At 57.0% G+C, this 27,211-nt stretch overlaps 2 protein-coding genes across 2 annotated transcripts in view; one reads left to right on the top strand and one right to left on the bottom strand.

Moving 5' to 3' along the window:
• The first annotated feature begins 268 nt into the window (after window positions 1–268).
• MIEN1 (migration and invasion enhancer 1) lies at window positions 269–4,581 on the top strand. Its single transcript, XM_037886811.2, has 4 exons — window positions 269–420; window positions 1,446–1,543; window positions 2,632–2,708; window positions 3,305–4,581. Exons 1-4 carry the CDS (start codon window positions 362–364, stop codon window positions 3,386–3,388), a joined length of 318 nt encoding a protein of 105 aa, XP_037742739.1. The 5' UTR covers window positions 269–361; the 3' UTR covers window positions 3,389–4,581.
• A 2,058-nt stretch (window positions 4,582–6,639) lies between these two features.
• ERBB2 (erb-b2 receptor tyrosine kinase 2) overlaps window positions 6,640–27,211 on the bottom strand; it is a 41,242-nt gene continuing 20,670 nt past the window's right edge. The window contains exons 3-27 of the mRNA XM_037886810.2: window positions 25,862–26,048; window positions 24,848–24,985; window positions 24,202–24,270; window positions 23,478–23,590; window positions 23,050–23,191; window positions 22,157–22,273; window positions 21,766–21,892; window positions 20,999–21,072; window positions 20,517–20,607; window positions 20,102–20,301; window positions 19,632–19,764; window positions 18,675–18,765; window positions 18,323–18,483; window positions 17,998–18,045; window positions 17,375–17,513; window positions 16,704–16,826; window positions 16,371–16,469; window positions 14,958–15,143; window positions 13,962–14,117; window positions 12,763–12,838; window positions 12,526–12,672; window positions 11,850–11,947; window positions 10,933–11,106; window positions 10,223–10,496; window positions 6,640–8,742 (exon numbers count right to left, since the gene is read on the bottom strand). Coding sequence (XP_037742738.1) covers window positions 8,372–8,742; window positions 10,223–10,496; window positions 10,933–11,106; window positions 11,850–11,947; window positions 12,526–12,672; window positions 12,763–12,838; window positions 13,962–14,117; window positions 14,958–15,143; window positions 16,371–16,469; window positions 16,704–16,826; window positions 17,375–17,513; window positions 17,998–18,045; window positions 18,323–18,483; window positions 18,675–18,765; window positions 19,632–19,764; window positions 20,102–20,301; window positions 20,517–20,607; window positions 20,999–21,072; window positions 21,766–21,892; window positions 22,157–22,273; window positions 23,050–23,191; window positions 23,478–23,590; window positions 24,202–24,270; window positions 24,848–24,985; window positions 25,862–26,048 — 3,534 coding nt within the window. The 3' untranslated portion in view covers window positions 6,640–8,371. The remainder of the gene's footprint in view (window positions 8,743–10,222; window positions 10,497–10,932; window positions 11,107–11,849; window positions 11,948–12,525; window positions 12,673–12,762; window positions 12,839–13,961; window positions 14,118–14,957; window positions 15,144–16,370; window positions 16,470–16,703; window positions 16,827–17,374; window positions 17,514–17,997; window positions 18,046–18,322; window positions 18,484–18,674; window positions 18,766–19,631; window positions 19,765–20,101; window positions 20,302–20,516; window positions 20,608–20,998; window positions 21,073–21,765; window positions 21,893–22,156; window positions 22,274–23,049; window positions 23,192–23,477; window positions 23,591–24,201; window positions 24,271–24,847; window positions 24,986–25,861; window positions 26,049–27,211) is intronic.

Below are 27,211 nucleotides of genomic sequence, written 5' to 3'. Positions count from 1 at the left end.
GCGGGCAGGGGTTGGGGAGACGCCCGCAGGGAAACAAAACCTGGGCCGGGGGTGGGGGTGGGGGGGTCTCCCCAAAACAAACACGAGACGGGGGTGCCTGGGCCTGAGGGGCTCGGCCCCTGTGTGTGAGAGGTGGGGGGGGGAGAAGGTGGGGGGGGAGGGGGATCAGACTCCGGGGGGGGGCTGGTGAGCTCGGCGGGGGGGGGGAAGGGAGGCTGCAGTTCCCCGCTCCGCCGCCAGGGGCCGCTAGAGCGCGGGGCCGGCGGCGGCGGCGGGAGAGGCGGATCCCGGAAGCGCCCCCTGCACGTGACCAGGGAAGCCGGAAGCGCCAGCGGGGAGGGGCCGGGGGCCGGGGGCCGGGATGAGCGGAGGGTCCGAGCCGGCGGCGCCCGCCGGGCTTCGCATCGTGGTGGAGTATTGGTGAGAGGCCGGACCCGCCCCCCCCGCGGGATGGGGCGCTGCGGGGGCGGCGTGGGCAGGGGTGTTTGTCGTGGGCTCTCGGCCGGGTGGGTCCTAGGGGGGCTGGTGGGGGGCGCTAGGGGGCTGGTGGGAGTTTTTGGGGGGCTGTTGGGAGGGTTGGGGGGCGCTAGGGGGGTTTTGGGGCTGTTGGGAGCATGGGGGGTTGGGAGGCTCGGGTTGGAGGTTGTGTGGGCTCTTGGGGGGCTGTTGGGAGCATTGGGGGGCTCTAGGGGTTTTTGGGGGGCTGTTGGGAGCATTGGGGGGCTCTAGGGGTTTTTGGGGGGCTGTTGGGAGCATTGGGGGGCTCTAGGGGTTTTTGAGGGGCTGTTGGGAGCATTGGGGGGCTCTAGGGGGTTTTGGGGGGGCTGTTGGGAGCATTGGGGAGTTGGGGGTCTCGGATAGGAGGTTGTGTGGGCTCTTGGGGGGCTTTTGGGAGCATTGGGGGGTTGTGTGGGCTCTTGGGGGGTTGGAGATTGGGTGGGCTATTAGGGGGCTGTTGGGAGCATTGGGGGGCTGGGAGGCTCAGGTTGGAGGTTGTGTGGGCTCTTGGGGGGCTGTTGGAGCATGGGGGGTTGTGTGGGCTCTTGGGGGGCTGTTGGAGCATGGGGGGTTGTGTGGGCTGCAGAGCAGATCTTGTCATGGAGGGAATGTGGTGGGGGAGTGTTTAGTGGTGGGCTAAATTAGGCAGATGGGAGTTATTGGCAGTTCACAGAGAGGGGACTGTAGTTTAATGGGTGCATAGGAGGATGTGGGGTTCAGTGGGAATATGATGGGGTGATGGTCTTTAGGGGGATGCCCCATATCCATTCCAACATCTTTGTGTGTTGCTCTGCAGTTCAGCTCCCACTAGATCTTTGCTCTGTATAGCAATGCATTGAAATTCGTCTTCCCCCATGTTAGCCTCTCAGCAGCTCCAGTAGCCTCTCCAAAGCTTTACCCTGTGTGTGTTTTTTTTCGACCATCTGTTTTTCTTCCTTTCTTATAAGTGAGCCCTGTGGGTTTGAGTCCACATACCTGGAATTGGCAAGTGCAGTGAAAGAAGAGTACCCAGATATAGAAATCGAATCCAGGCTTGGGGGGAAAGGTAGGCTTTTCCACCAAACTTTCGCAACTACTCAGGTGCTACCATGCCAACCTTGCAGCCTCAAAGCTTTGTCCTCTAAAGGCCACCTAGGTGACATGTCTTGTGTATTGACAAATAATTTAAGGGTGAAAGGGGTTAAAAGTGCAGAGAGGAGGAGACTGCTTTGGTCCCATACACATGGTTTTCCTAGAGGATATATAACTCACTGGGCCAGGACCTGCTAACCACAAGAACTGCCTCTTTCTGCAGCCAGCTGAGAATATCGGGCTCAACAGGAATGCAGCAAGTGATGGATCTCAGTTTGAAACCTTCAGGACTGTGAGGCAGGGCTTTTTTGGTTGAGATTCATGGTATGGAATGCCCTTTCACCAGTGACCTGCTGGAATCTGCATCTTCTAGGGCCCTGGGCAGGACAAAGCTATGTGCATATAAAGAATCCCCTTTATGTTTGCTACACTCCAGACCTGTCTTGTCTTATCACGAGGGACTCTACGCCACATATGCACACGACCCAGTCTGTCCCTGCTTAGCACATGGTGTCTGACAAGGTCACTGCCTCAGACCAAGTGATGTGGGCAGTAATCTTAATGGGGGAGAGGATACTTAACATTATTCAGGTGGGTTCAATTGTACGAGGATGTTGGGATATTACTGTACACAGAAACTGATCTTTAACTGCAAATTTGAAGCTGTGTAATCTAATACAGCAGGATTCCTGGGTTCTGTATCTGAATGTCGCGCCTTTTGGGTGACCAGGGGCAAGTCATGTGGCTTGCTTTCCTCTTCTGTAAAGCGAGGATAATAGTTCCTGACCTCATGGTGAGGTTGTGAGGTGTAGGACATTTTATGCAGCTCTTTGAGATCCTTGGATTAAAAGCACGTATTTTAAGACAGACCTAGCACAGGCTTATAGCATAGCGTCAGTTAGATAGGTTTTTCCTTGTTTGCTGTCTGTATGCTTAAACTGACTGAATGCCCTGATCTTCAGCATTGAGTAAGTGATCCTGTGGGACTGATCAGTGAATTAAAAATGTAGTTTGGAAGTGTCTGTGGATTGTTACAGCTCAGTTGTGTTTACTGTTTTTAAGGTGCCTTTGAAATTGAAATCAATGGGCAGCTTGTCTTCTCCAAACTAGAGAATGGTGGCTTTCCTTATGAGAAGGATGTAAGTATCCAGATCCCAGCTTGACCCTTGCATCAGCCTGTGTGGAATGTGCCTATAGGGACGCTCCTGTTTACAACAACCCCTTTCTGACCGAGAAGCTTTCTATTTTTGGAAGTGACAGGCTTTTCAAAGGCATTTCATCATCCTAGGGCTTTGCTACTCTCCTCATAATGTATCAAGGCACATTTCAAACTGAAGGGCATGTTATTACAATCAGAACCCTGCTGCCTGTAACAAGAATTCAGACACCATCCTGGACCCTGCTTTAGTGCAGCTTAAACCACAAACTGTTGTCTGCCTCTAATATTACTTGGCTTAGAAACTTTGGCCAGCATTTTCAAAAACGAGTAGTGATTTTGGATGCCTGGCTTGAGACACCTTTTAAGGTATCTTGATTTTTCAGAAGTGGGGTGCATAGCATCTTCTGAGAGTCCGGCCCTTGAAACTGTTTCAGGCTGAGCCCACAAGATCAGTAGACACTACTGCAATTTTGGCCCATGAGTGTGGAGAGGGCTCAGTAATTCTTCTCCATTAGAGGCCAATGGGAGAATCTTTGGAGGGATTAATGCCTTTCCATTCTGTCTCTTGTTCTCTAGCTCATTGAAGCAATAAGAAGAGCCAGAAATGGGGAACCACTCGAAAAAATCACCAACAGCCGTCCCCCCTGTGTCATCCTGTAGCCCCGGCAGCACCCTCGTCACTACATGTGTTCTGTTCTGATCACCTTCAACTCTGCCCATCCACTCTTAAATCTCATTACCTTGCTGCTTTGCTCCTCTCTGCCTTCTGGCTTAATTATCTTACTATATGGCCAAGCAGCATCATGTGTGGAAGAGACATCAAGGTAACTTGAATCTCTAACATTGCTGTACAAAGAGGCTTGTGGGGAATGGTATCACATCAGGTGACTTGGGACCGGAGATGGGTTAGCTGAGAGCTTACTACATGTTGCTGCTGGGTAGGAATGACTAAACTTTGGTACTACTTTGTGCATGCCCTCTAACCCCAGACAGCCACCCAGACCCCAAGGAGGAGGAGAGCAGCCTCATGCCATCATTTTCTACCCCCTTCCATTCCATAAATGTCCCCGTTCCTCTTATTTCTGTAGCACATACACGGGCAACTTCTTGCCTTGCTGTCACCCTCCCTTAAAATCCAAGCAGGTTGGGTGGAGTCTACCAGAGACCAGATTGCCCTTCCTGTCCCCACCAGAGGTTCTAAGTGCGCTGAGGAAGCTCTGCCTGTTTTGATTAGCACTGTGGTAACATGGAAATGAGAGAGGCTTCCTGCCATAGAGTAGGAGATAGTCAGTGTTTTGGGGCAGAGAACTGACCACAGTGGTTATGAAGACCTGGTGATTTGGATCAGAAGGTTTTAGAGAAGAACTGAATTGTTCTTAAATGCTAAATACTATTGTTAATCATTTAAAAAAACCCTTGTCACTGTTTAGACCAGTGCTAAAGCAGGATCAATTAGACATCAGTTTTTGGATAGTAAAATCCCTTTCTTATTTTCCTCTCCTCCTGTGAAGAACCATAATTAGTGACTGACTTCTAATTGCCCATCTGCTCCCTGCAGAAAACTTCCCCCTCCACTCCACCCCACCCCTCCTGTTTAACACCCAATTTTCACTTTTCTATTGTCATGACTTTGCCCTTTGACACTGAATGCCAAGGGGGTGAATGAGCTAAAGGATAAAGTGCTAAGTGACTTAAGAGAATGCTGGTGTTAAAGATAAGAACCTGGTAGTGCCAATGAAATTCTGGCTACCCAGTGTCTAATTTATGCTTTAAGGGAGGGTGTTTCTATTTATTATAGACTGTGTATTAAAAAAAAAAAAAGCCAGTAGTAAATAAAATCACAGTAAAACCTTGTTCCTTTTTACTTTGTCGGGGAGTATAAATGATCGGGGAGATTATCCCTGTGTTATAAGATAGGGGTACAGTGCACTGGGCTATGAAAGCTTTGAAACTCTAGCTGTGGTTACAGTAGCGGGCAGGGTGAATATTGTTCATGGATTTCAGTCACCTGGAACTCTGGGTTGCCCAAAATATGTCACTTGAGGGTTGCAACCCCTATGATTAGAAAGGTTGTTCAGAGAAAACCATTTTATTTGCGCTTGTGGGTGCCGTATGCTAGATGAATAATTTAGCACTTGTAAAAAGTGTTTTTGTGCACTGAGATAGCGAACGATGTAAAATCCTAGTGGAGACAAAAGGCATAGGGAGTTTTTACCTGCATGCAGCTAGATGAGGTCAATCCCTGTACCCCCTGGGGTTGATCTGGTCTAGCTGCATGCAGGTAAAAAACTCGCTATACCTTTGTCTTCACTAGGATTTTACATCGTTCGCTATCTCAGTGCACAGACACGCTTTTTTTTTTTTTTTTGGCAGCGAAGACAGCTTCATTTTACAAAGAGGCAAAAGGCCAGGGGACTGCCTTGAGTGCAGATGAAACGCGCAAGTTTGCTATCTCAATGTACAAACGCACTGTTTTTGCAGCAGGTACTCAAAGGAGATTTTCCTCATGGGTGAAAGGATTAGGCCTTGTCTACGCTGTTAGAGTGTACACTTGAGTGCTTCAGTGTAGACACTACCTACGCTGACGGAAGGGGTTGTCCCATTGTTTTAGGTAATCCAGCTCTACCCAGAGAATTGGGTCGGTTTAACAATGCCACTCAGGGGTTTGGGTTTTTCACACCCCTGACCGATGTTGTTAAACCAATCTATTTTTCTAGTGTAGACCAGCCCTAAGTTAGTGTTTAGAAATTGTGCATACACAGGAAGGTTAGGCTCTGAGTATTTCAATGCCAGTATGGGTTCCCTGATAAGAAAAGCAAATGAGTTAAAAGATAGAAGGTGAACAGCTCAGATGTGTTAATGTTTAACAGCTAGCAAGCTCCTTGGCTCAAAGCATAATGGCTGCTGGAATATACAGAAGACAGAGCTGACAGGATGGGCCAAGTGCTCATTAATATCACAAAATGCTCTCTCTCTCTAGTGAAAACAACATTGACGAAGAAATTTGAGACTGTCTCCCTCAGTTAGCTTGGCTGGAGACTTGGATAGGATTCATAGTTCAGCAAATTGGGCAGAAATATTTCTTCTCAGATAGATTTTTCTTTAGTGGCCAGAAAAAATTACTTTACTCTCCCCTTTGGTATGTTTTCCATCTTAATGAGGATGGGAACTAGTTTGACTGGCCATCAGGCTCAGAAATGCTGGTCGGATTAATTGTCCATGGCATCTCAGAGAGAATAGACATTTCTGTTCTATCTTTGTGGTTTTAATATACTCCCCACCACAGTATCTGAGCACCTAGTCAGCCCAGAGGAGTTTATAATCGAGGTTAAACTGAGCAGTTGGCTGATTCTAATCAAACCATTCACTGAAAAATTCCAGGTTGAGAAATGCTGTTGGTTACCTTCACTTTTTCCAGCAGTGAGTCAGAAAGGTGGATGTCTTTTCAGGTAATGCAGGTGAACCTGTCCTCTTAGTAGGAGTCATTAGTCATTTCTCAATGAAGACTGGCAGGGACTGGAGGCTTCAGATCTCCTTTCTCTCCCATCAGATGACTAAATTGGATTGAATTACTCATCATAATCATTGTTTAACATCAAACAGATGTTAAAGTAGGCCTTGGCAGAAGGGCTTTGCCATGTGTCTGCCTCAGTTTTCCAGCCTATATAACAAATGACTTAACCTAGATCCCGGTTCTGAGGGGTAGGTAACGTGGTTACATCCCTTTGCTCTCCTGCACAGGGGGGTGCTACAGCAGTGCTAAGGGTTACTATCTGCTGTGGATGCTGAATGCTCAATATTCCTACTTCTAAAAGTTTGCTGAGAGGAGAAAGTAAACAGCAAACACATTTGCCTCACACAAGAAAGAAAGGAGATGTGCACTCTTGGGGGAAAAACACTTCAGACAAATACAGTAGAAAAACAATGTACAGTCAAATATACAAATAGTTTTGATACAGTTGATTAAAAACAATCCATCAGTCACCTCGTACAATGCATAAAACTAACATTTTTAAACAGGATCTGGGGATGTCTTATCACAAGTCAACTTATCCCCCTGAGAAGTTTTGTAAGAGCAAACTTCTCTCTAGCACATGTAGGTCTGGGAAGGTTTGAATTGAGGAGGGACAGGTGGAGGGTTTGAATGTTATCTAGGGCATTGCATGACAAACCAATGTAAACCTAAACGGATATAGGGAGAGATTGAGGCTTTAACAGAAGTCTCTGGGGGATTACCACACTGGAAGACCCAAGCCAGTTTTGGAAGTGGATCATTGCTGTTTAGTGTAATATGCGGCCCTCTTGAATAATTTGGAGGGGCAATGAGTGACTGCCGATTTAAAAAATAAATACTCCAGGTAGAGGGATGAGGAAGCCATCGCATTTATGCAGACAATGCCACTTCAGTGGGAACAGGCTGTGCTCCTTCCTTTTAGTTCATTGTCTTAAAACAGGAAGTCAAAGCAAGCGTGACCAGCTCAGTGGGTGATCTCATGGTGTGAGAGGTTGTATAGTAGCAAAGCAATACCTGTCTCCACCCCGCACCCGTTTCGCAGAGCTTGGACAGAGGCCTGGTTCCCAGCTCCACGGGCAGTTGGAATGAAGGTCTGTTAAGTAGGTTGCTGTAGCCGCTGGACACAACGGGAAAGGACTGGTACCTTGATCTCCATTCCTTGTCTCTCGTTCCCATCGTGTTCTCCAGAATGGGTGCTGAATTGGACAGCTGAGCTGTCCTGTCCTTGGCCAGTAGCTGTGCTAATAGTGGTCTGGTCATACCTCCTCCCTTGCTGCTCTTGATTACTTATTACAGAGAAAGCTCTGAACTACAGTGCCTGCCGCATGCTTCATCCTAGTTCTCTGAATTGTTGAGGGGCAGAGAAGGGCTACTCACTGTTGCAGGCAACTCCGATCCACCATCACTTTTAAATCCTGTCCTGTTAAAGCTTTTGCACGGGTGTCTTAAAAAAAACATTACTGGTAACCCCCTTCAGGCTGTGAGAGCACATCCACCCTTATCAGTACCCCACGTGAATGAAGGCCTGTCCCCCACCCTTCCTGTTACCGACGCAGCAAGGAGAAGAGACGCCAGTGGTTTGTCACCCCTGTAGGCTTTGTTTCACATTTTTCTAGTCAGAATCACTCTGATTAAAGCCCTTGAATTTTAACCCCACCATTGACCTGGCTCTGGCTTTTATAAGCCAAGCGGCCCAATGGTTGGCATGTGGAAGTGGGAGGGGTCTGACAATCCCTGCACAGAGAAGGTGGAGATGGAAGAGACCCCATAGGTCCCATGTTTTCCATAGACACCAAGGTATTTGTCAAAATGAATCCGGTTTCATAGATAAATGAAGGACAGGCTTGTTGAAAGCAAGGCTCAGCCCCTACATCCTCGCTGGAATGAGACGTGGACCAGCCCTGTTCGGTCCTTTTGGGTCATTTCCAGTCTTCAACCAGATCTAGTTTTAAGAGGACTGGCAGAGCTGCCTTTGAGCAATAGTTACGGGCCTTGGTGCTATTCTTCCCTGGAGCCCTTCATTACAGGACTCCCGCACCCTGCATAAATGAATTGTTACCATTCATACATTGATACATATCCAAGCTGCCTTGGCTGAAATAGCTTCCTCTGCTGACCAGGCGCGGCCGTTAATCTGATGTGTCCTTGGGCGGCGGGATGGACGCGGTGAGGCCAAGGTACTCTGGATTCTCGGCAGTCGGAGTCGTGGTGAAGCCATTGGTTGTGGAGCCTGGTTCGGCAGGATTGACTTTGGAAGGGTCCTGGTTCCAGTAGTAAGGGTTGTCAAAGGCCTGCGTGAAAGCACTTGCCAAGGAAAGGTTGTGTGGGGTCAGGTACTCTGGATTCTCCACGGCATTGGCGAAGCTGCCTTGGAAAGGGTTCTTTGGTTCCTTGATTAGCCCGTTCTTTCCCAGGTGTCCCTTTGGCTTCTCAAGTGTGGACACCTGGGATCTTTGGTGCTTGCTAGGCGAGAGGCAATCCTCCATCTGGTTCACGTACTCTACAAATGGGAGACAAAATGTCTAATGAATCACGGAAACTGGGCCTCGTTTCCGAACTCCCCATGCAGCTTGGAGCCCGTTCGCTCTTATACTTTGCAAAGCCTAGCTTTTTAAAACATTCCACCACTTCCCTTCGGGGGCATTGCCTCCCAGCCAGGTAACTTTATTCCAGGGCTTTGGAGCTGTGCTTCGGCTCCGCTCCCGCTCCAGGCAAAAACCTGCAGCTCCACTGCTCTGTGCTCCAGCTCTGGGCTCCACTCCAAAGCCCTGCTTTATTCTGCTTTCCTTTGCAGCTTCCTCTACTGGCCGTTACCCAGGGGGCTGGATGGCTCAAATTGTCTGGAAAGTCCTGTATTCCGGACAGATCAGACTTCCCCTGCTGTTCAGTCTGAATTTGCCCTTACTTCATTTCATCCTATTGCTCCCAGCTGTGTGGCACTAAACGGTTCCTCCTGGAGGTTCACACCCTTTAGATTTCGGTGGGTGGTTGGGTCCCTGGTTTAGTGATTTGGGAGGTGAGATTTTATACTTCGACTATTTCCCTTGCTGCCAGTCTTCCTAAGCTCATGATCCCTCTGCCCTGTTTTTCATTTGACCTTGTTTTACCTTTTCATCACTCCCCCCCTGCCCCCACCCACACTGGAACTGGCAGAACAGCTGGTTTTAGCGCCTTCCTTTCCCCTCCCTCCCCCCCGGCGCAGCCTGGAAACTCAGAGAAATGGCCTAATTCCAAAGCTATAAAGCTGTAAGTGACACCAATACGGCGTCTCTAGTGCAGAGTAGAGGCATCTTTGCAAGAGTCACAGGCGGGGGCTGTGGGGTTGGAGTGACCCACGAGCACCTTATCCAGGGCTGGTTGGTTCCACCCAGTTGGCAGAGTCATGAAAATCACAGCCACCCTGTATCCTGCTTTCTCATACTCCTTCCTTGAGCCATGATCAGCAATTGCTTGAGGCTGGAGTGTTTCTGTATAATGCTATGCCCTTTGCTGAGGCTCCCGAAGAACAGCAGAGCTAGTGGTTAGAGGACTGGCCTTAGAGGTAGGAGACAGAGGGTCAATTTCCTGCTCCATCACACCTCCCCTCTTGCCCTGTGACCTTGGGCAAGTCACTTAGCTTCTCTGTGCCTCAGTTCCCCCTCTCTGCCTCCCAGGGGGTTGTGAGGATAAGTCCATCACAGTGAGAGACAGCCGTGTAAATACTGGAGATGGTGCTTTCCAAGTATTCATGAATTAGGTCTCAAAAGCTCCTGAGAGCCAGCTACCCTCATTTCAGAGGGGGAAACTGAGGCAGAGAGGGGCAGGAGACTTACCTGAGGTCACCCAGTGAGTTGGTGTCAGAGCTGGGTATAAATCCCCATCACCTGAGTCCCCAGTTCTGTGCATTTGCCCCAAGAACACCTCCCCTGCTCATGCTCAGCTTCGTCCCTGGCCAGAAAAGGGCAGTTTCCCCCGTGGAGGGGTGTGCCCGACCTCCATACCTGGAGCTGTGCTGCAGGATGACGGACTAATGTAGCTCTCCGATTCCGGCCCCTCGTTCTTGTCACTTGAGACGCTGGTGGGGTCCTCGCTGTAGCGCTGGAGGGTGCTGGCCTCCCGCACAGGCGGGCTCTGAAGGGCTTTGCTTGCCACGTAGTCCCTGTCAAACATGTCGGGAGTGGGGCCCTTCGACTGCTCCAGGAGAGCCTTGCCCAGGTACGGATAGTGGGCCGAGTCCTCTGTCTCCTCTGCATCCACCTGGCTCTCTGTCGTGCTCTAGGGAGTGGGAGGAGACCAGAGCGGGAGGGATGATTGCTGAGGCCCTTGACTTCGCTGTCCATGGGGACCCTCTTCCTGAGCTGGCTCTGTCCCTGAAGCTGGGATGCAGGCACCCAACAAGCCACAGGGGGGAGGAGCTGCTTTTACACCGCAGGCGAATGAAGGCAACATAGCAGCTTATTACCTACAGGGCCAGATGGGGTCAGAGCCAGCCTCGAGGGAAGACAGTTCCTGGGTCACCCGCGCCCTCCTCCTCCGCAGCACCTGCCATTATTTCTCCCACCCAGTCCCGACCTGCTCTCACCGTGTGAATTCTCACCCGCACGCAGCTCAGGGTGGCTTGGCTGAAGCCCGGTGGCTGGCTTGGCAGCCTGGTTTGGAAAGCCGCGGTATGGATAAGTGAAGGCTCCGACGCAGCGCGCGCCGCGCTTACCCTGGTGGAAGGGATCCGGCTGCGGTAGCTGGCAGAGGGCTCTGCATTGAAGAAACCCTGGTGAGGGACCAGGTACTCCTCAGCATCCACCAAGTCCTGCATGTCGTCCTCTTCCAGCAGGGCGCGGTAGAAGGTGCTGTCTATGGGACTGCCCGGCACCATCATGTCGTCATTCTGTGGGGGGCAGAGACAGGGAGTTGAGGGCATTTCACCCTCGTTCTCATGCTCTACAAAGCACCAAGGACTCCCCAGGCTGGGATCACAACTCCAGGGGAAGTGGGCGGGCAGGACGATACTGTTGGGAAATTAACCCTTTAGCTGCTAGTCCTTATTGCAGCCTCTGTGTACGGGTGATGCAGTCTGCTCCAGATCCACGGAGACTGGATCTCAGTGGTTAATGGCCCCAAAAGGATGTCCCTTGATTAAAGGTTGGAACTATTCTTTGTGCTTCTCCGGCATGTTCCATCACATGATTCCCACGCACGGGATGGACATTCATCCTCCCCACGCCCCTGGGAGTAGGTCAGCATTATCCCTTTCCTACAGAAGGGGAATGTGAGCCACAGAGAAGTGACTCGCCAGAGGCCGCACAGTGAATCAGAGTCAGGGATAGAACCCAGGACTCCTGGCTTGTAGTTCCTTGCCCTACACCACACTTTAGCTTCCCAACTGGTAGAGAAGAACCCCAAACCCTAGACTTGCTGAGGAGCTGAATGGGGCAGGTGAAACCAGCTCACTTACTGGTTAGGTTGGGGTGTGAGTCCCCTAGTGGTGCCCCCACAGCAGGCCAAAGACTGAGCTTTTGGGAGCCAAGCAGTGGGGAGGGATTTGGCAGCTACCCGGGCATCTCACTGAGAGACAGACACCCCCTGCTCCCTGCCAGGAGCAGTGTAGTGACCTAAGCCGCTTCCACATACCTGGATGACCACAAAGCGCTGTGGGTCCCTCGCCATACGGGAGAACTCTGTGACCAGCTCCCGGAACCTGGGGCGACACTCCGAGTCGATCATCCAACCTTTGGGCAGAGAGCAAGGCGCCAGTGAGCCCAGGGCACGTGCACCCCGTGTGAAGCTCTGCTCACTGATACAGGAGCAAGGACTAGTGCTAGGGGCCTGGTGAAGAGACACCTCCCAGCCCTTGTGACCCTCCCCTCAGAACAGATATCTGAGCGTCGCCTCGGCCCCAGGAGGCTGCACCACCAAGGCGGGCCTGAAGGACTTTGTAGCGGGTGGGGGGGGGGCATTTCGCCTATTTACCCTCTGTCCCAATTAGGAGTAGGCAAAGCCCCAGTCCCTGTGCCCAGAAGGTATCCCAGCTCACCCGCCCATGCCACAGGCCTGTCCTGTCCTCTAGGACTGGTTGAACAGAGCTGGCTATTACCCACCCCAGAGGTTGGGCCCCAGGGTCTTTACCCAATAAATTCACCCTCAAGCCTCAGTCACGTAGTAGCAGGAGGGACCCCATCCTCTGAACCCCAGAGTCTTTTCTTCTGAGGCTCCAAGACCAAACGTGCCTCCCACCCGTACAACCCAGGAGTGGAGAATGGTGGGGGAGAGGCTAGTGGACGCCCGTGACGGTTAGGGCCCTCCGTACATTTCACCATGATCATGTAGACGTCGATGGTGCAGATGGGAGGCTGGGGCAGCCGCTCTCCCTTCTCCAGGAGGTCGGGGATCTCTCGGGCCGGGATCCCATCGTACGGCTTGGCACCAAAAGTCATCAGCTCCCAGACGGTCACTCCTAGAAAGACAGACTCATCAGGGCCAGGAGCAATGGGACTTTTACCCCACACCCCTTGCAGCTAGGGATCCTGGAGACAATGCAACATACCATAGCTCCAGACGTCGCTCTGGTGCGTGAATCTCCTGCGCAGGATGGACTCCAGAGCCATCCACTTGATGGGAACCTGGGGCCGGAAAAGCACAGAGCAGACTGAGCCTGTTCATTTCACCCTTGCCTTGTCATGTGTTCAGGAGCAGGGAGAGACAGGACGGGCACTAAGAGCTGCCTGCCGATATTGGCCAGGCTCCCTAGTCAGACTACATTACCCATGATGCACCAGTCTCCCCTCTGGGTGAGGGAACATGGTGCATCATGGGAGGGGCCTGGTGCATCCTGGAGAATGGATGCCATAGGGACCCAAAGTACAGCTGCTGTGAGGCCCCACGGCCGCGTTTTGGAGTGGAAGCATTTCGGGGTTGGGCCAAAATATTTTGGATTTAGATTTTGTGCTGAGAATTGGAGGTTGAGAATTGACCACGCTCAGCCAAGAGCTCGGCCATCCATCACAGGCCTTGACAGCACTCAACAGCATCACATCCAACAGGACCCGACGCCAGGAGGCAGGTAGCAGAGAACTGCTAGGTCCGTGTACGGCCACTGAACGTAGATCAGCCGTGTACCGGGCTAGTTCCAGCACCGCGCTCTCCGAGAAGGCTTGCGGGGGAAACGGCCTCAGATACATCATTTAGGTTTATGTCCACAGGGTCTTGACTGCAAGGTGTACCCCTGACCTGGCCTGTCCACACGGACAAGACTGGACCTACAGGGGCTTGTGGGTGCGTCAGTTTCTGCAATTGGGAGGCCTGGCAGTAATGAGCTAGAACGGTGCGTGGAGTCAGCACCCCCCTCGTCCAGCGCACGGCACACACACGGCTCGCTCACTGCTTCTGATGACACCGAATAGCAACGAGGCCGCAGGCGTTCCAGTGTGGGACACATTACAGTGACGGCCCCTCCCAAATCTGTGCGCCCCGGGGGGGCCCTGAAATGGCCCTGGTTTGGTTAGCTGCCCCCTGCTGGGGGGTGGGATGGGATGGGATGGGGATAATGCAGGAGACTCTCACAACCTGTTCCCCATGTGCCCAGCCAGCGCTGGCAGCTCATGGTTTCCACGTGATACCAGTGAGCCATGGCTGTGGGGGTGTGGCACTGGGTGTCTCTGTGAGTAAAGGGTTGGAGTCTGGGCCCCTCCCCAGTGCTGCTGGCTTCTCCCAGTTCAGTTCCCTGGTACCCCCCACCTGGCTCACCTTTCCCCCGTCCGCGTGGTACTCTGTTTCATCGATGTCCAGCAGCCGGGCCAGGCCAAAGTCAGTGATTTTCACATGATTGGGGCTTTTCACCAGCACGTTGCGAGCAGCCAGGTCCCGGTGCACCAGCCGTACGTCCTCCAGGTAGCTCATCCCCTGAGGGGGGAGGGAGGAACCAGCATGGAGACCCGTAAGCCTCTCAGCCCCATGGTGGACTTCTCAGGGACCCAGCTGGCTTGAGCCCCACCCTGGTTAGTAGTGCTCTGCATGTCAGAAGGTGTGAAAGCACTTTACAGACATTAGCCCCATTTTCTAGATGGGGAAGCTGAGGCACAGAGCAGGAAAGAGACTTGCTTAAGGTCATCCAGTGAGTCAGTGGCATAGCCGCGTACAGAACCCAGGGGTCCTAATGCCTACCCTCCTGCTCTAATTGCTAATTAATACTCCCCCTTAATTTATGGCTGGCCATCCTCCGCTTGTGCTGGAAGCAGCCTGCCCCCTATGTACCTAGGGCTGGCAGAAGCAGCTGCTGTGGCCGTGTATCCCGGTCGGGATAGGAAACAGCAGCTGTGCTTTGATATTGATCACTTCCTACGGTGAGCAGCACCTTTCAGTCTGAAAGAACCAAACGGGCTTGACGAACTATGCACGTACAGGGATAATGCAGCCACCTCTGGGGAGTGGAGGGCAGCATGAACGACCAGCACAGAGTGAAATTTCAAGGAAAGATTTTTGGCCTCAGGATCCTGAGACAACCCCCTTCCCGGCTCCATGCTTACAAGCCTGGCCATGGGGTCTTTAACACCCATGTAGAGCAGAGGGGACCTCAGGGCCCAAACAGCCTGGGAACCCTCTCCGGTGGAACGGCTGAGTCGGCCCTGCTGGAACGTGAACCTGTGAGTGGCAAGAAGGCTCCTGATGCCGGTCGTCCCCCTGGCCTCTCTGGCAGGAGAGCTGCACCTGAGCCCCCTCGCCCACCCCTGGGGCTCCTCCTACCTTTGCGATCTGCACACACCAGTTGAGCAGGTCCTGGGAGCCGATGCGGTCCTTGTTCTCCCGCACGTAGTCCAGCAGGCAGCCATAGGGCATGAGCTGGGTGACCAGCTGCACCGTGGAGGTGAGGCAGATGCCCAGGAGGCGGGAGACGTAGGGGCTGCCCACACCTGCCATCACGTAGGCCTCCTGGGGAGGAGAGAAACTGTCTTGGAGCAAAATCAACCCCGGCAGGACTCGACTTGGGGAGACTCCTGCCAGGAGCCCGGCCCCTAGAGCTGGCTTCCCACTCCCCTGCACCACGGAAAGGTCATGTGTGGGTCCACGGGGCAGAGACTCGTGGCCCTGCCCAGCTGCTCTTCGATTTCCACAGCATGGTCCAGCCAAGTCTGGGGCCTTGCAGCGAGGAGATCAAAGAGCAGAGCGGCAAGGAAAAAACGGCGGATGAGATGAGTCCATTGCTCCCCCTGCCACAAGCAGTAATTCTGCAAACATTGGTCACACGACAGCCTGTCCCTCTCCAGCAAATGGCTGTGCTGGGAGGCCCAGGCCCAGTCTGGGGGCGGGAGTGGCGCATGGAGGCAGGCTAATACGCGTAGGCACCCACGTTGGTAGCTTCGTGGGGAAAGTGCCCTGAGCCGGAGAGCTTGTACCCGCTACCCGCAGCCACTGATGGGAGTGTTGGGGACACTGGGCATGGCCACTAGGTAACTCGAGGGGATGGAAGACCACGAGTGTCGATGAAGCCCCCTCGCACTAGGCCCAGGTGTCCTTGGCCCTTCCCCGCCCCGGAGGCACTCGCAGCGGTTATGCTGAGGATCTGCAACAATATGTTGCAGAGTCAGACTGCCTGAAACTAAACAAGGCCAAACAGGGCAGATATGGAAGAACAATGCTGAATAAAGCAGCTTTATGTATGGTTAAACAGATGGTGCAGAGAACAAGGGCACTAGCTGGGAACTGGATTGGCTGGCTAGATGGATACTTGGGGCAGCTTGCTATTGGATGAGTATGCTGAAGAAAGGATGTATAAAAGCCTGTGTAACTTCCTGCTCTGTGTACAGGATTTGAGATTCTAATCTCCCTGGACCTTCTTTGAAGCTTCAAATAAACTTTTCTGCTTCTCCACCCCGTTGTGATTATTGGGTGAAGCACACCGGGTAGCGAACCCTCCTTCCCCCCTCCCCCCGTTGTTGCTCGCCTCTGGCACTGGGTGCCGGCAACAGGAGCAAACCCAACGTGTGTCACAGACTAGGAGGGACCCGGCGGCTCAGTAACTCTAAGCGAAGTCACGTCTGGTGGCCAGGACGCAGCTGAGCCTGGCAGGCCGGGTCAGCGCCCTCCTGCACCCGCGCAGTGCTGGCGTGCGTGCCCCCAGGGCGGGTGTGCGAGCCATAGCGCCCATTTCCTACTCACGTCCAGGATCTCCTTGTTGGCCTTGGGCGACGTGTTCTCTCTCAAGACTTTAATGGCCACGGGGATCTTCACGCTCTCGCCGTCGGGGATCCAGATGCCCTGAGGGGAGGGAGGGATGGTGATGGCGCTCGACGGGGCCGCACCTCAGGGCTCGAATGGGCAGTGCACAGAAGGGGAGACGCCGTCCAGCTGTGTCCTTTAGAGCCTCTGAGTGCTGCCCCACCCCCAGCCATGCTGCCAACCCCCGCCCCGGCTCCCCATCCCGCTTCTGCGGGGCAGCAGCCTGGCCCTGGTTACCCACTGCCCCCCTTGCTCCGCCCGTTCCCGCCTCACCTTATACACGGTGCCAAAGGCCCCGGAGCCCAACACTTTCACTTTCTTCAGCTCGGTCTCCTTCAGGATCCGCATCTGGGCTTGATTGGGGAGGGCCCCGCTGGGTGTCAGCGGCTCCACCAGCTGTGAGGGGCGGGGAGGAGGGTCCTGTGTCAGCGAGCTGGGGAGCCCCAGGCCCACGGGCTCCCTGCTGCGGCCCCCAGGCGACACGGAGACTCAGAACCTATAATTGACCCCTCTGTGTGGCACCTTCAGGCCCTGCCCCTGAGCTCCCCGTGGGGCAGCCGTCTCCCCTGCCCCACGGAGCCTGTGGGCTGGGGGGAGCGTCTGGGCTGTCCCCACTGGAGGATGGCAGGAGGAGTGGCTGTGGGGAATGGGGACAGCACACGCTTGGGCCCAACCTGGGCACCGGTCACGAGGGGCATCCAGGGGGTCAACATCCTCCGTCCCCCTGCAGTAACCCCGGGCACTCAGGCCTGGCTCTCACCCTGCCCCCCGCCTCCTCTGCCCCCCATCAGTCACTTCTGCCCAGGGCCTCCCTTGGCTCAGCTGGGATCCTCTAGCGCTCAGGTGCCCCGGGAGGCCTTGCCGCATTACCGGGCACCGCCGCGAGAAGCCTGCCTGAGCGCGCGGGGCGGGGCGGGCGCCAGGGCTTGTGGTACCTGCCATACCTCAGTCTCCTGCAAGAGGCGCCGCATGGCGAGCTTCCGCTCCTGCTGCTTCCTCCGCTTGATGCACACGACGATGATCAGGACCAAGACCAGGGCCAGGAGGGCGCCAACCACGCCGGCTATGATGGACGTCACCTGGCTGGAAGAAGGGGGAGGCTGCTGGATGGGGTGTTTCCACTGTGGGGGCCAGTCTAACCTGCGGGATTGGCTCTCTACAGGGGTACGGGGGACAGGGACGTTTGGTGGGGGGTGGGTAAATCCAGGGCCTTCTCCATAAACTAGCCCCCACGGGTGGCCGATTTGGAAGCAGTGGTTTGTGGCTCCTTGGTGGCGGGTGGTTAATGGTCTGCCTAGTAACAGCCCCTGGGGCTGGGAAGGCTGCGGGCGGGGACAGAGCAAGCCCCGTCCCTTGCCAATCAGCTGCAGAAGGGATTTCTGTGGTGCTCCCTGGCCAGAGGGTGGTGCCTGGCAGAGTGCAAGGGGGCTACCGGTGTGCATGGGGTAGGGGGATGCTGAGCAGAAGGCAGATGGTGCCAGGGAGAGGTGGACCCTGGCTACTGCCCAGGGTGAGGCCTGCCTGGGAAGTTGGCACAAAGGGGGCTGGGCAGATGGGGGTGCAGTACCTTGGCTTCTGATCCACGGGGCAGCCGTCTTCATCCCGGATCATGCACCTGGGGAAGGACCCAGAGACGTTGCTTTGTTACTCGACGGGAGGCAGAAGCGATGTAGAAAATCCTCCCATGGCCAAGCACTGGGGCATCCTGCCGTGCTGCGTCTCATGGGCCCCCATGCCAGTTTCCCTCCCACCCCGCACCTGCAAACCTCTGCCCATCCCCACCTGCTTCGCCCCACTTTGCTGTCTCCTCCTAGGCCGGTCTTGGCCCTTGGGATGCGCTGAATGCTGCAAGCAAAGAGCAGTGCTCCATGCCAGCCAGCGCCCGTACTCACGAGTGGCTGCAGTTGGTGGGGCACAATTGGCAGATGCCATGTTCATCCGGATACTTCCAGATGGGCACAAAGGAGGAATCAGCCTTCACCCCACTCGGGCACCTCTCCACACAGTCCTGGGCATCTCTGTAATGGGCGCAGGCCGCGCACTTGTCCGCCTCCTGCCAGGAAGGATGCAGAGTGAGCACCGTGTGCATTTGGGAGCTGGGGTGGATGAAGAACCCAGGAATCCGGGGTCAGCCCAAAGCCTTGAGCGATCGTAGAAACTGATTGGGAATGCAGATCCCCTCCCCCTGTCCTAAAGGGGCTTTTATGCGATCGCCCCGCCCCGGCACCCCGGGCAGCTCCTCACCGATCCGTTGCAGGTCTCCGTGCCGTTCTGGGGCAGGCACTCGGGGTGGCAGGAGAGGCAGCGGGTCCCGTTGACATGTTCCCGGACGGCCCTGCCGGGAGGAAGAGCCTGAGCCCATCGCTGCACAAAGGCACATGTCACCCTCACCCCGCAGCGCTCGCTGATGAGGCAGGACCCAGCCCCCACCCCAGCCCACCTGAGGAACAGGCAGCAGTGCGAGAGCAGAGAAGCGCCCCTTCCCCCCCGCTTCCCCCCCCCCCCCCCCCGGGGCTGACACAGCCACCTCTGCGACCAGGGGTCCAGCTTCAGACCCCAGACTCAGGGCTGGAACGGGGTGCCTCATGTGGGAGGCTCTGCCCGCTGTCCCGCAGGCTGGCTTCTCCCAGCCACACGAGAGCTGCCTGCTTCCTTCCCAGCAGCCCCCCCAGCGCCGCAGCTGGGTGCAGGGCTGGGGTCGGGCCAGAGGCCAGCAGGTTCTTCCCTGCACTGGTAAAGGACCTGGCTGCCACTCAGGACCCTGCACGACCCAGGCCCCGTCCCCACCCCAGAGCGGGAGGGTGTGATGGGGCGGGGGAGCAGGTTGGGGATGGCTCCTAGTCTGCCCCCTGCTCCCACCGGGCACGGGCTGCTGAGCAGCAGCTCCAGCACCCCATCTCCCGCCCCGCTGCACCCTGATCGGCAAGATCCTCCCTAGGGGAAATGCAGGGGAGGAAACTCCCCGGGTATTCCATCCTCAGGGTCCTTGGAGACGCCCCAAACCCAGGCAGGGCTGCCCTATCTGTGCCAAAGGAGAAGAGGCCTGGCCACAGCTGGGCGGATGGCCCAGGGCTTGATGGCATCCTCTGCCCCCATTGCATCCAGCCATGGTGCCAGAGCCTCCCCCTTCTCCCTCATCCCCCCAGGAGGCTTGCTGGGCACAGACACGCAGCGAGCCCAGCCGCTCAGACCCCCGCTTACCCATCCAGAAGGTTGCAGGACTCCACGCACTCCTGCCCGCGCAGGAAGCGCTCGCAGGCCACGCACTGCGTGGGGCCCGGCCCCCAGCACTGCCCCTTGGCACAGAGGTGGAAACACACCAGCCCCTCGTTCTCTGGGGGGAGGACGCCACAGTTAGCCCTTGGAACCCAGCCTGCCCCCTCCGTCCCCTGGGGCAGCCAGACCGAGCGGGCCTTTCCCAGGGCGAACGCAGACTCCACCGGGCGCAGGCCGGCCGTGGATGCCAGCGGGGCATTTGGTATCAGAGTGACAGCCAGGGAGACATGGTACCACCGTGGCACTGGAGTTGTGACCAGCCAGCAGAGAGCACCCATTGGCACCCATCTAACATGGCAGTGCCACTCAAAGCCCAGGTGAATTGGGCCAAGGAGGATTCCCTGGGCGGGGCAGAGAGCCGGACAGAGCCCTGGCAGAGGGCCCCACCCCCTTACCACACTGCTCCACAGGCTTGTTGTCAGTCTGGAACAGCGTCTGGCGCTGGTTCCTGAAGATGGCTTCCCAGGGCACCTTCTGGAGGAAGCAGAGGTTGGGGTTCTGGTGGACCAGCACCATCCCGCTGCTGATCTCCTGCAGGGAGCGCAGGCCCAGCGAGACGATGGACAGGTTCTGCAGTATCAGGGAGTAGGCACCGCTGCAGAGAGACGTCGACAGGCACGGGGTGAGCCAGGAGGGGCAGGACAATGAAGCAGAAGTCAGAGGGTCCCTGCCAGCCCCACACTGAGGGGGGCTCTGGAACTGGGTCACACCCTCCCACGTGCTGCCTCTGAACCACAAACCGTCCGTTCTCCAGATCCCGTCCTAGGGTCTGTTCCTCCCCACCCCGCGTCCCTGCCTGCGCATGCTCACTTGTGAAGCACTCGTCCTCGGATGATCCGGAGGTTCTGGAAGATGCTCAGGTCTGGGAAGGTCTCTGGCCAGGACTCGATGTACAAGAAGCCTGCGAAATGGAGGACAAAGGCACATCCTTCTTCGTGCGAGCAGCGGCCTCCCACCAGCTGGTGGTGGGTCTGTCTCCCAAAGTCCTGGGTGACTGCCAGGTCCAGCGCCCAGGCCCGCCTCTGATGGGCGTGTCCCCCCCACTCCCCGCACACTAAACAAGATGGCTTAAATTTCCAGGGCAGGAGCGTGGGACCTTTAGCCAAAGCCCCGCTGCTAGGAGGCCCCTGGGGTGGCTTCGCGGCTGAGCCCCGTCCAGCGACTTTGCAAGTGAGTGAAATGGAAACAGGAGTCGTTTGCACATCACAGATGGAGGCTCCAACCCACTCTCGGTGGGCACCGGCAGGAGACGTGGGTGAGCAGGCACGGGCGCTAAGCAGTCCCTCACCCACCTGTCAGCTCCTCCAGGCTCCCGAAGCTCTTGAGCTGCTCCGGCTTCAAGGGTGCAGTGTTGGTGGCGGGATCCCTGTTTGAGAAGGAACACGGTGGGGGAGGGGGATCCTTAGCGGCGTAAGCCCTTGGGACCACGGACACAGAGGCGATGGCTGCCCTGCGGCCGTGCAACCATAAGAGCTGCCCGGCCTGATGGGGCCTTTGTGCTACAGTCTCTGCGAGGCCCAGCTACAGATTTTGGAAGAGTAAACGGATGCCCCGGGAGGAGCCCCCGCTCACAGCCGCTTCACACCCTGTGACCCACTCACGCGCACGCTTGCCTCGGGCCTGCAAGACTAAGGCACGAGGGAGGTTTCAGTTTCTAAAAGGGGCCTGATCTAGACAGGACTGTAATGGACCGGCTGGCGTGTGCACTGCTGTCCCCTCCTGGATAGAATCCAAACCATTCAACTCTGTGGCATAGGCCCTACACTGCTAATGGCGATTCCCCTTTGGCTCATGCATTAAGGGCTTGTGCTTTGGAGCAGAGGCTCCCCTTGTGGCCAGATAGCTGAGCTGGAGTTAGCCAGCTCCAGGTGCCCCCACACAGTGCTCCGACATGCCACACATGCACCTCCTTCACTCCAGGACATCTGAGTCCAGAGCTGGGGTCCCCCTACCCACAGGGCCAGTAGCTCCTCTGGGGTGAGCCAGCAGGAGCTGTGCGGAGCTTGCCAGGGCTGGACAACGGGCAGTGGAGATGGGGGCACCTGGCACCGCTACTCACCCCGCGAAGGTCTCGGGCAGGAAGGCCAGGCTGCCAAAGATCTTGGTGCAGTGGGCAAAGTGCTGAATGTTAGAGGCGTTGACGGCTCGGACGCCCTTCAAGAAATCCACGCCCAGCCCGTAGCAGCCTAGGAGAGAGCGGGGCAGGTGGCTGAGGGGGCTGGGAGGGAACCCCAGTGTGGAATAACCCTGCGCTGACCACCCATGTGCTTCCATTCCACCCATCGAGCCTCAGTAGGGAGACCCCCTTCCAGCCGCCCAGACAGTGCATGCGTCTCCCTCTCCTCAAATCCAGAGAATCCCACGCTCCTGAGCTGCTAGGATGTGCCACCCCTCGTCCCTCCAGGAGAGGGGCTCCCCAGGGCGGGGCACAGGGGATGGGGGAACGTTACCTTCCGGGCAGGGCTTGCTGCACTTCTCGCACTTCTGCACGCTGTCCGTGCTCACCTCCTGGCTGTCCTGGGGACACACCAGCGTGCAGGAGCCCACCTCCGTGGCCAGGTAATTGTCTGTGGGAGGGGGAGACATGGAGAGGAAAGATGGTCCCATGGTTAGGGCATTAGCTTGTGACTCAGGAGACTTGCCTGCTCTGCCACCAACTGCCTGTTGGACCTTGGGCAAATCTCTTCACCCCTCTGGGGTTCGGTCCCTACTCGCCGGGGGGGCTGTGAGGAGAAATGCCACCAAGGAGCGGGAGGCACCCGGAGGCTACAGTGGCGGGGACCAGATCGGTATTTGAAGAAGATACACGAGTCTGCCCAGCTCACACAGAGTCCGGGTCCGAGCCGCGGCGAGTCCCGCGCTGGGGACTTCAGTTTGGTCACAAAGCTTGGATCCCAGACTCTGATCCTGGGTGGGGGGAAGGAAATGGCCACACCCCCACCTCCCGCAGCTAAGGGCAAAGCCCCCTGGCTTCATCTCCCTCCCCGTTAACCCCTCGACTGTTGCATTCCAGCATGAAGGCCTTCGTTTGCAATGTGGCTGGCCGGTTAACTGTAATTGCCGTGTGTGTCGTGGGGTTTTTGGAGCAGGGCAGAGCTATGGGGCTTGGAGCTCCAGGAGCGAGCCCCGACTTTGTGAAGTGCCAGGCAAACGTCAATAGAAGCCCCTCAGACTGTCCTGCCCTGCCAGCAGGGGGCACTGTGCAAACGGAGCCCTGCGGGGGTTGCCCTGGGGATCTCTCCACCGGGCTGGGGTGCGTGGCCAAAGCCCAGCATACGCAGCTGGCAGGAAGTGGGGCACCCCACAGACCCCACGGGATCCCCCCGGAGGAAGGGACGCTTACAGGGGCACTGGCTGACACAGCTGGCTCCGAAGGTGTAGCGCCCGTCCCGGTTGGGCACCGACTGGTAGATGTCCGAGTTGTAGATGAAGTGGGGCGGGCAGTGCAGCTCGCAGATCCCGCTGCGGTTGACGTGCAGACAGGCCTGTGGGCAGCCCAGAGGGTGAGCAGCTGGGACACCGCCCCCGCACCAGTCCGTAACCCCCCCTCTGCCAACTCCAACCAACCTCCCCATTCCATCCCCTGCGCGAGCCTCTCTGCAACAATCCACCGCTCCAGCCATCCCCACTGCGCCTGCCCCCACCTGCCCACCCTCCCGCGCCCACCACGCTAACCCCCACCCCAACCCCCTGGCCCACACTCTCCGCTGTGCTGACCCCCTCGCCATGCACACACCCACGGATGGCACCGGGGCGGGGGCTGGCACTCACCAGGCAGTCCGAGTGCTTGGGCCCAGTGCAGCCCGCTGCGCATTGCTCGTGGCAGCAGTCCGTGGGCTTCGTGCCCTTGCACCTGGGGCACCCGTCGCAGATGCTTTTGGTCACTGGGGCAGAGAGTGAAGGGGGGAGGAACCATGAGGATCTGGATGTTTGGCTGCGCAATGGGCTCTTGGCATCTGGGGAGCTCTGCTGGGAGCTGGGAACCCAGATGGGCACAGCAAACAACTGCCCCCACCACACCACACAGGGGGTTCCCAGTCTCAGCAGCACCCAGGGCAGGGGCTCTGTGCATCCTGAAATCCACCCTGTTCAATGGATCCCTTTCTCCCCGGTCCCGCCCTTCCAATGTCTGTGCCTCCTTTCCCCACCCCCCAGCGGCAGCCTGCATTTCCCCATCATGCATCTCCACCGACCGCCTGTCCACACCGCTGCCCATCCTCCCCCGGCACCTGCCCCATCCCTCGCTCGTGGGGCGGTTAGAAAGCCACGCCATTCTCCTGGGCGCCAACACGCTCGCTTCACCTCCCGGCGACCCAGCCGGGACCTTTGGCATGGTGCTCCCACCCAGCCAGGCTTTGCAGGGTCCGTCCCCTATTTGCATGGAGGGCGAGCTAGCCCCATGTGCCTCTGCAGGTCATGGGCTGCCCGGCCAGTGCTGGCCAGACAGGCAGAGACCCGAGTCCAGCACCGCCTCTCCCCCGTGCCCGGTGCTCACGTGTCTGGCAGTACTGCGGCCCTTCCCCCCAGCAGTGCCCTTGGGAACAGAAGCTTCTGCATTCAGCACCTGGACGGGATGGAGAGAAGACCGAGGGCGTTAGGGGATGCCCGAGACTCTGCCTTTGCACAGGCCCCGGGAGAAAGATGCACCATGCTTCTGCCTCGCCCCGCTCCCCCAGGCATGGAAACCCCCTCCCCAGGCTCCTCCAGCAGCCTGCTGGGGTGGAGGGTCCTGCAGCAGCTGCTACTCCCCACCTGCCCCACTCCACGACTAGCCGCTGGCTTGAGGCACCAACACCCCCCATCCCCCTTGGACGCCTGGGGCTCCCGAAGCACAGTTCAGCCTGGAGCGAAGGACTGTGGGGCAGACCGGGGAGGCTGAGCGTGAAGCCTGGAGGAGTCATAAACCAGCCTGTTGGGGTGCGCCAGGCTCGGCGGGGGGGGGGGGGGGGGGGGCTTGGTTCCTGATGGGTGTAGAGGCTCCGCCCATTGTGCCAGGCCCCACCCCTGGCCCCAGGCTCTGCCTTAGGGCATGCTGAGGGGCTTGCCGCTGGGTGCGAAGAGCGGGTCCCAGGGACAGGACTGTCCCACCCCCCTCCCCGGGATCCGGGGCGCCCGTGGAGGGACCCCACCCGGGCACGTACACGTCCTCTCCCTGCTGCTGTTGATCTGCTGGTGCTGGGCCAGGTCGTTGTTTTTGTGGAAGATGTCGCCCCACAGGATGGTCTCCTGGAAACACAGCTGGGGGTTGCCCTCGATGTGCACCCCGCCCTTCAGGATCTCTGGAGCCGGGGGAGAACAGGACAGTAGGCAGAGCATCAGTAACAGCTGCATGGCCACTGCGGGAGACTGGGCGACACGGGCCAGTAGATGACCCAGCCCGGCCATCCCTGGTGCTCCCACATGACCCAGCCACGTGACAGTCTCCTGGCGGCTGGGGAATCCAGCCCCCCGTCGAGGGGGCCTCGAGCTCATTTGAAACGATGTTAGCCAGGCAAAGCACTGAGGGATGCTCGGAAAGGCCTTTGACCTTGACAGCTGCATCTGCAGCAGCATGCACGGCCCGGGCTGTGGATCCTCATGCTCCAGGGCACCAGTCGGCTCTCAGGGGGTCCAGGAAGAATCTCCCCCCAACAACACCAGTGCTGGGCTGCTGCATTGCTAGGAGCCTTGTGTATCTGGTACTGGCCACGCTCAGAGAAAGGGGGATGTGTAACTGGTTGGGCAGGGAGGTCAGGATTACCAGGCACTAGTCTGATCCGGTGCAGTGAGGGGGATACCAGACCACACGGACTGTGGGTCTGATCCGGTGCACTGGAGGGATACCAAACCACACAGACCCTGGGTCTGATCCAGTGCAGTGGGGGGATACCAGACCATGTGGACCCTGGGTCTGATCCGATGCAGTGGGGGGATGCCAGACCACATGGACCAGGGGTCTGATCGGGCACAGCATGGAGGCATGGATACCAGGCAATGGGGATCACTGGTCCAACAAGGTGAAGATATTGCACTAGACAGGCCGTTGCTTTGCTCTGGCACAGTGGTCCAGTGACAATCAGCTCTTCTAAAGAGGTCCTGGTACATCCCCCCTAATTCTGAGTGCTCCCTGGGTTGAGCCCAGGCCCCCCGACTGGCTCAGGGGCCAGCCTCCCCACCTGTCAGATGCCTCATGCCCAGCTCCTGCAGCCCCACCGTCCCAGTGGGGTCGGAGTTGGCGAGAACGGCCAGCGCGTATTTCTCCTCGTAGAGCTGGGTGCCCCGGATGATGCGCAGGCTCTCCAGCTGCACGCGGCTCACTTGGTTCTGCGCAATCAGCACGTAGCCCTGGACCTCCTTGATATCCTAGAGGGGCAGAGAGCAGGGTGAGCAGGAGGCAGGGACAAGACAAGCCTGGGCACCCATCAGGCTGAGGCAATAGCCCCTGGGCTGGACCGTCAGTGGGAGGAGAACCTATGACCCCTGAAGCTAAACGTAGGAGCTGCTACTGTCTGAGCTAAAGGGCAACACCCATGCCTCTGCCCATGACCACGAGCCAACCTTGGCAGAGCCAGGAGCGCTTCAGGCTCGGCCACTTTCATGGGGGCCAGAGCCCCCAGGGGAACGCAGTGGGCACCTGCTTCAAAACCTGCACCCCAGCAAGCACTGGGAAGATGGAGAAGACTTTCTGTGGGGAGAGCCGGAGAGCTACCCTCCCCTGAGGCAGACAAGCCTCCCAGCCCCCTACGACTGGGCTGGGCTGGAAAGATGCCTCCAAACATGAGGATCACAGTTCCTGGTCTTTTAACCAGAGGAGGAAAGAGCCTAGAGTGAGCCCAGCACCTCGGCAGGTGCTCCACACTCTCCAGACCCCCCAGCCAGGAGCACACACTCCACCCTCAATAAACTGGCAAGCAGGGGGCAAGGGGTAACCTCATCTCTGGGAAACTGACAGCAGCAGGATTAGAACCTGGGTCCCCAGGCAAAGGCTTCGCGAGCTGAGCTGGAACAGCTCCCGCTGGCTGAGGAGACTTGTCAAGATGTTGCCCTGTGGTTCCTTACAGGCAGGCGGGTGCGGGCCTCTGTCGCCCACTCTAGTGGCTGGTCCAGATAAGAGTCTACTACAGCCACTGGCTAGGGGAGTTACTCCTTTAGCTCCAGCCATAAAGGAGGGGGAGGGATAGCTCAGTGGCTTGAGCATTGGCCTGCTAAACCCAGGGTTGTGAGTTCAATCCTTGAGGGGGCCATTTAGGGATCTGGGGCAAAAATTGGGGATTGGTCCTGCTTTGAGCAGGGGGTTGGACTAGATGACCTCCTGAGGTCCCTTCCAACCCTGATATTCCATGATTCTATGTTGCATTTAGGGATGAAGGACCAAGGGTCAATGCCCACATGAAGGTGTTTGCTATGTTATCCCCTGCAGGACAGACCCTGATGTCTCCTTAGAGTCACATCCCGGGCAGGCTGCCCTTTAAGGCAAGCTGGGCTTGGCCTTGCCTGTGACAAGCAGCTATCCCCCAGCTGAGCCT

The sequence above is a fragment of the Chelonia mydas genome, chromosome 27, assembly GCF_015237465.2.
Source record: "Chelonia mydas isolate rCheMyd1 chromosome 27, rCheMyd1.pri.v2, whole genome shotgun sequence".
In the NCBI taxonomy this organism is placed as follows: domain Eukaryota; kingdom Metazoa; phylum Chordata; order Testudines; family Cheloniidae; genus Chelonia; species Chelonia mydas.
This window is presented reverse-complemented; position numbering and strand designations above follow the sequence as displayed.

Excerpts from the sequence above, each read along its gene's own strand:
- MIEN1 (XM_037886811.2), top strand. The coding sequence starts at position 362 with ATGAGCGGAGGGTCCGAGCCGGCGGCGCCCGCCGGGCTTCGCATCGTG. Across the intron at positions 421-1,445 it reads CGCATCGTGGTGGAGTATTG|TGAGCCCTGTGGGTTTGAGT; the intron begins GTGAGAGGCCGG and ends CTTTCTTATAAG. Across the intron at positions 1,544-2,631 it reads ATCCAGGCTTGGGGGGAAAG|GTGCCTTTGAAATTGAAATC; the intron begins GTAGGCTTTTCC and ends ACTGTTTTTAAG.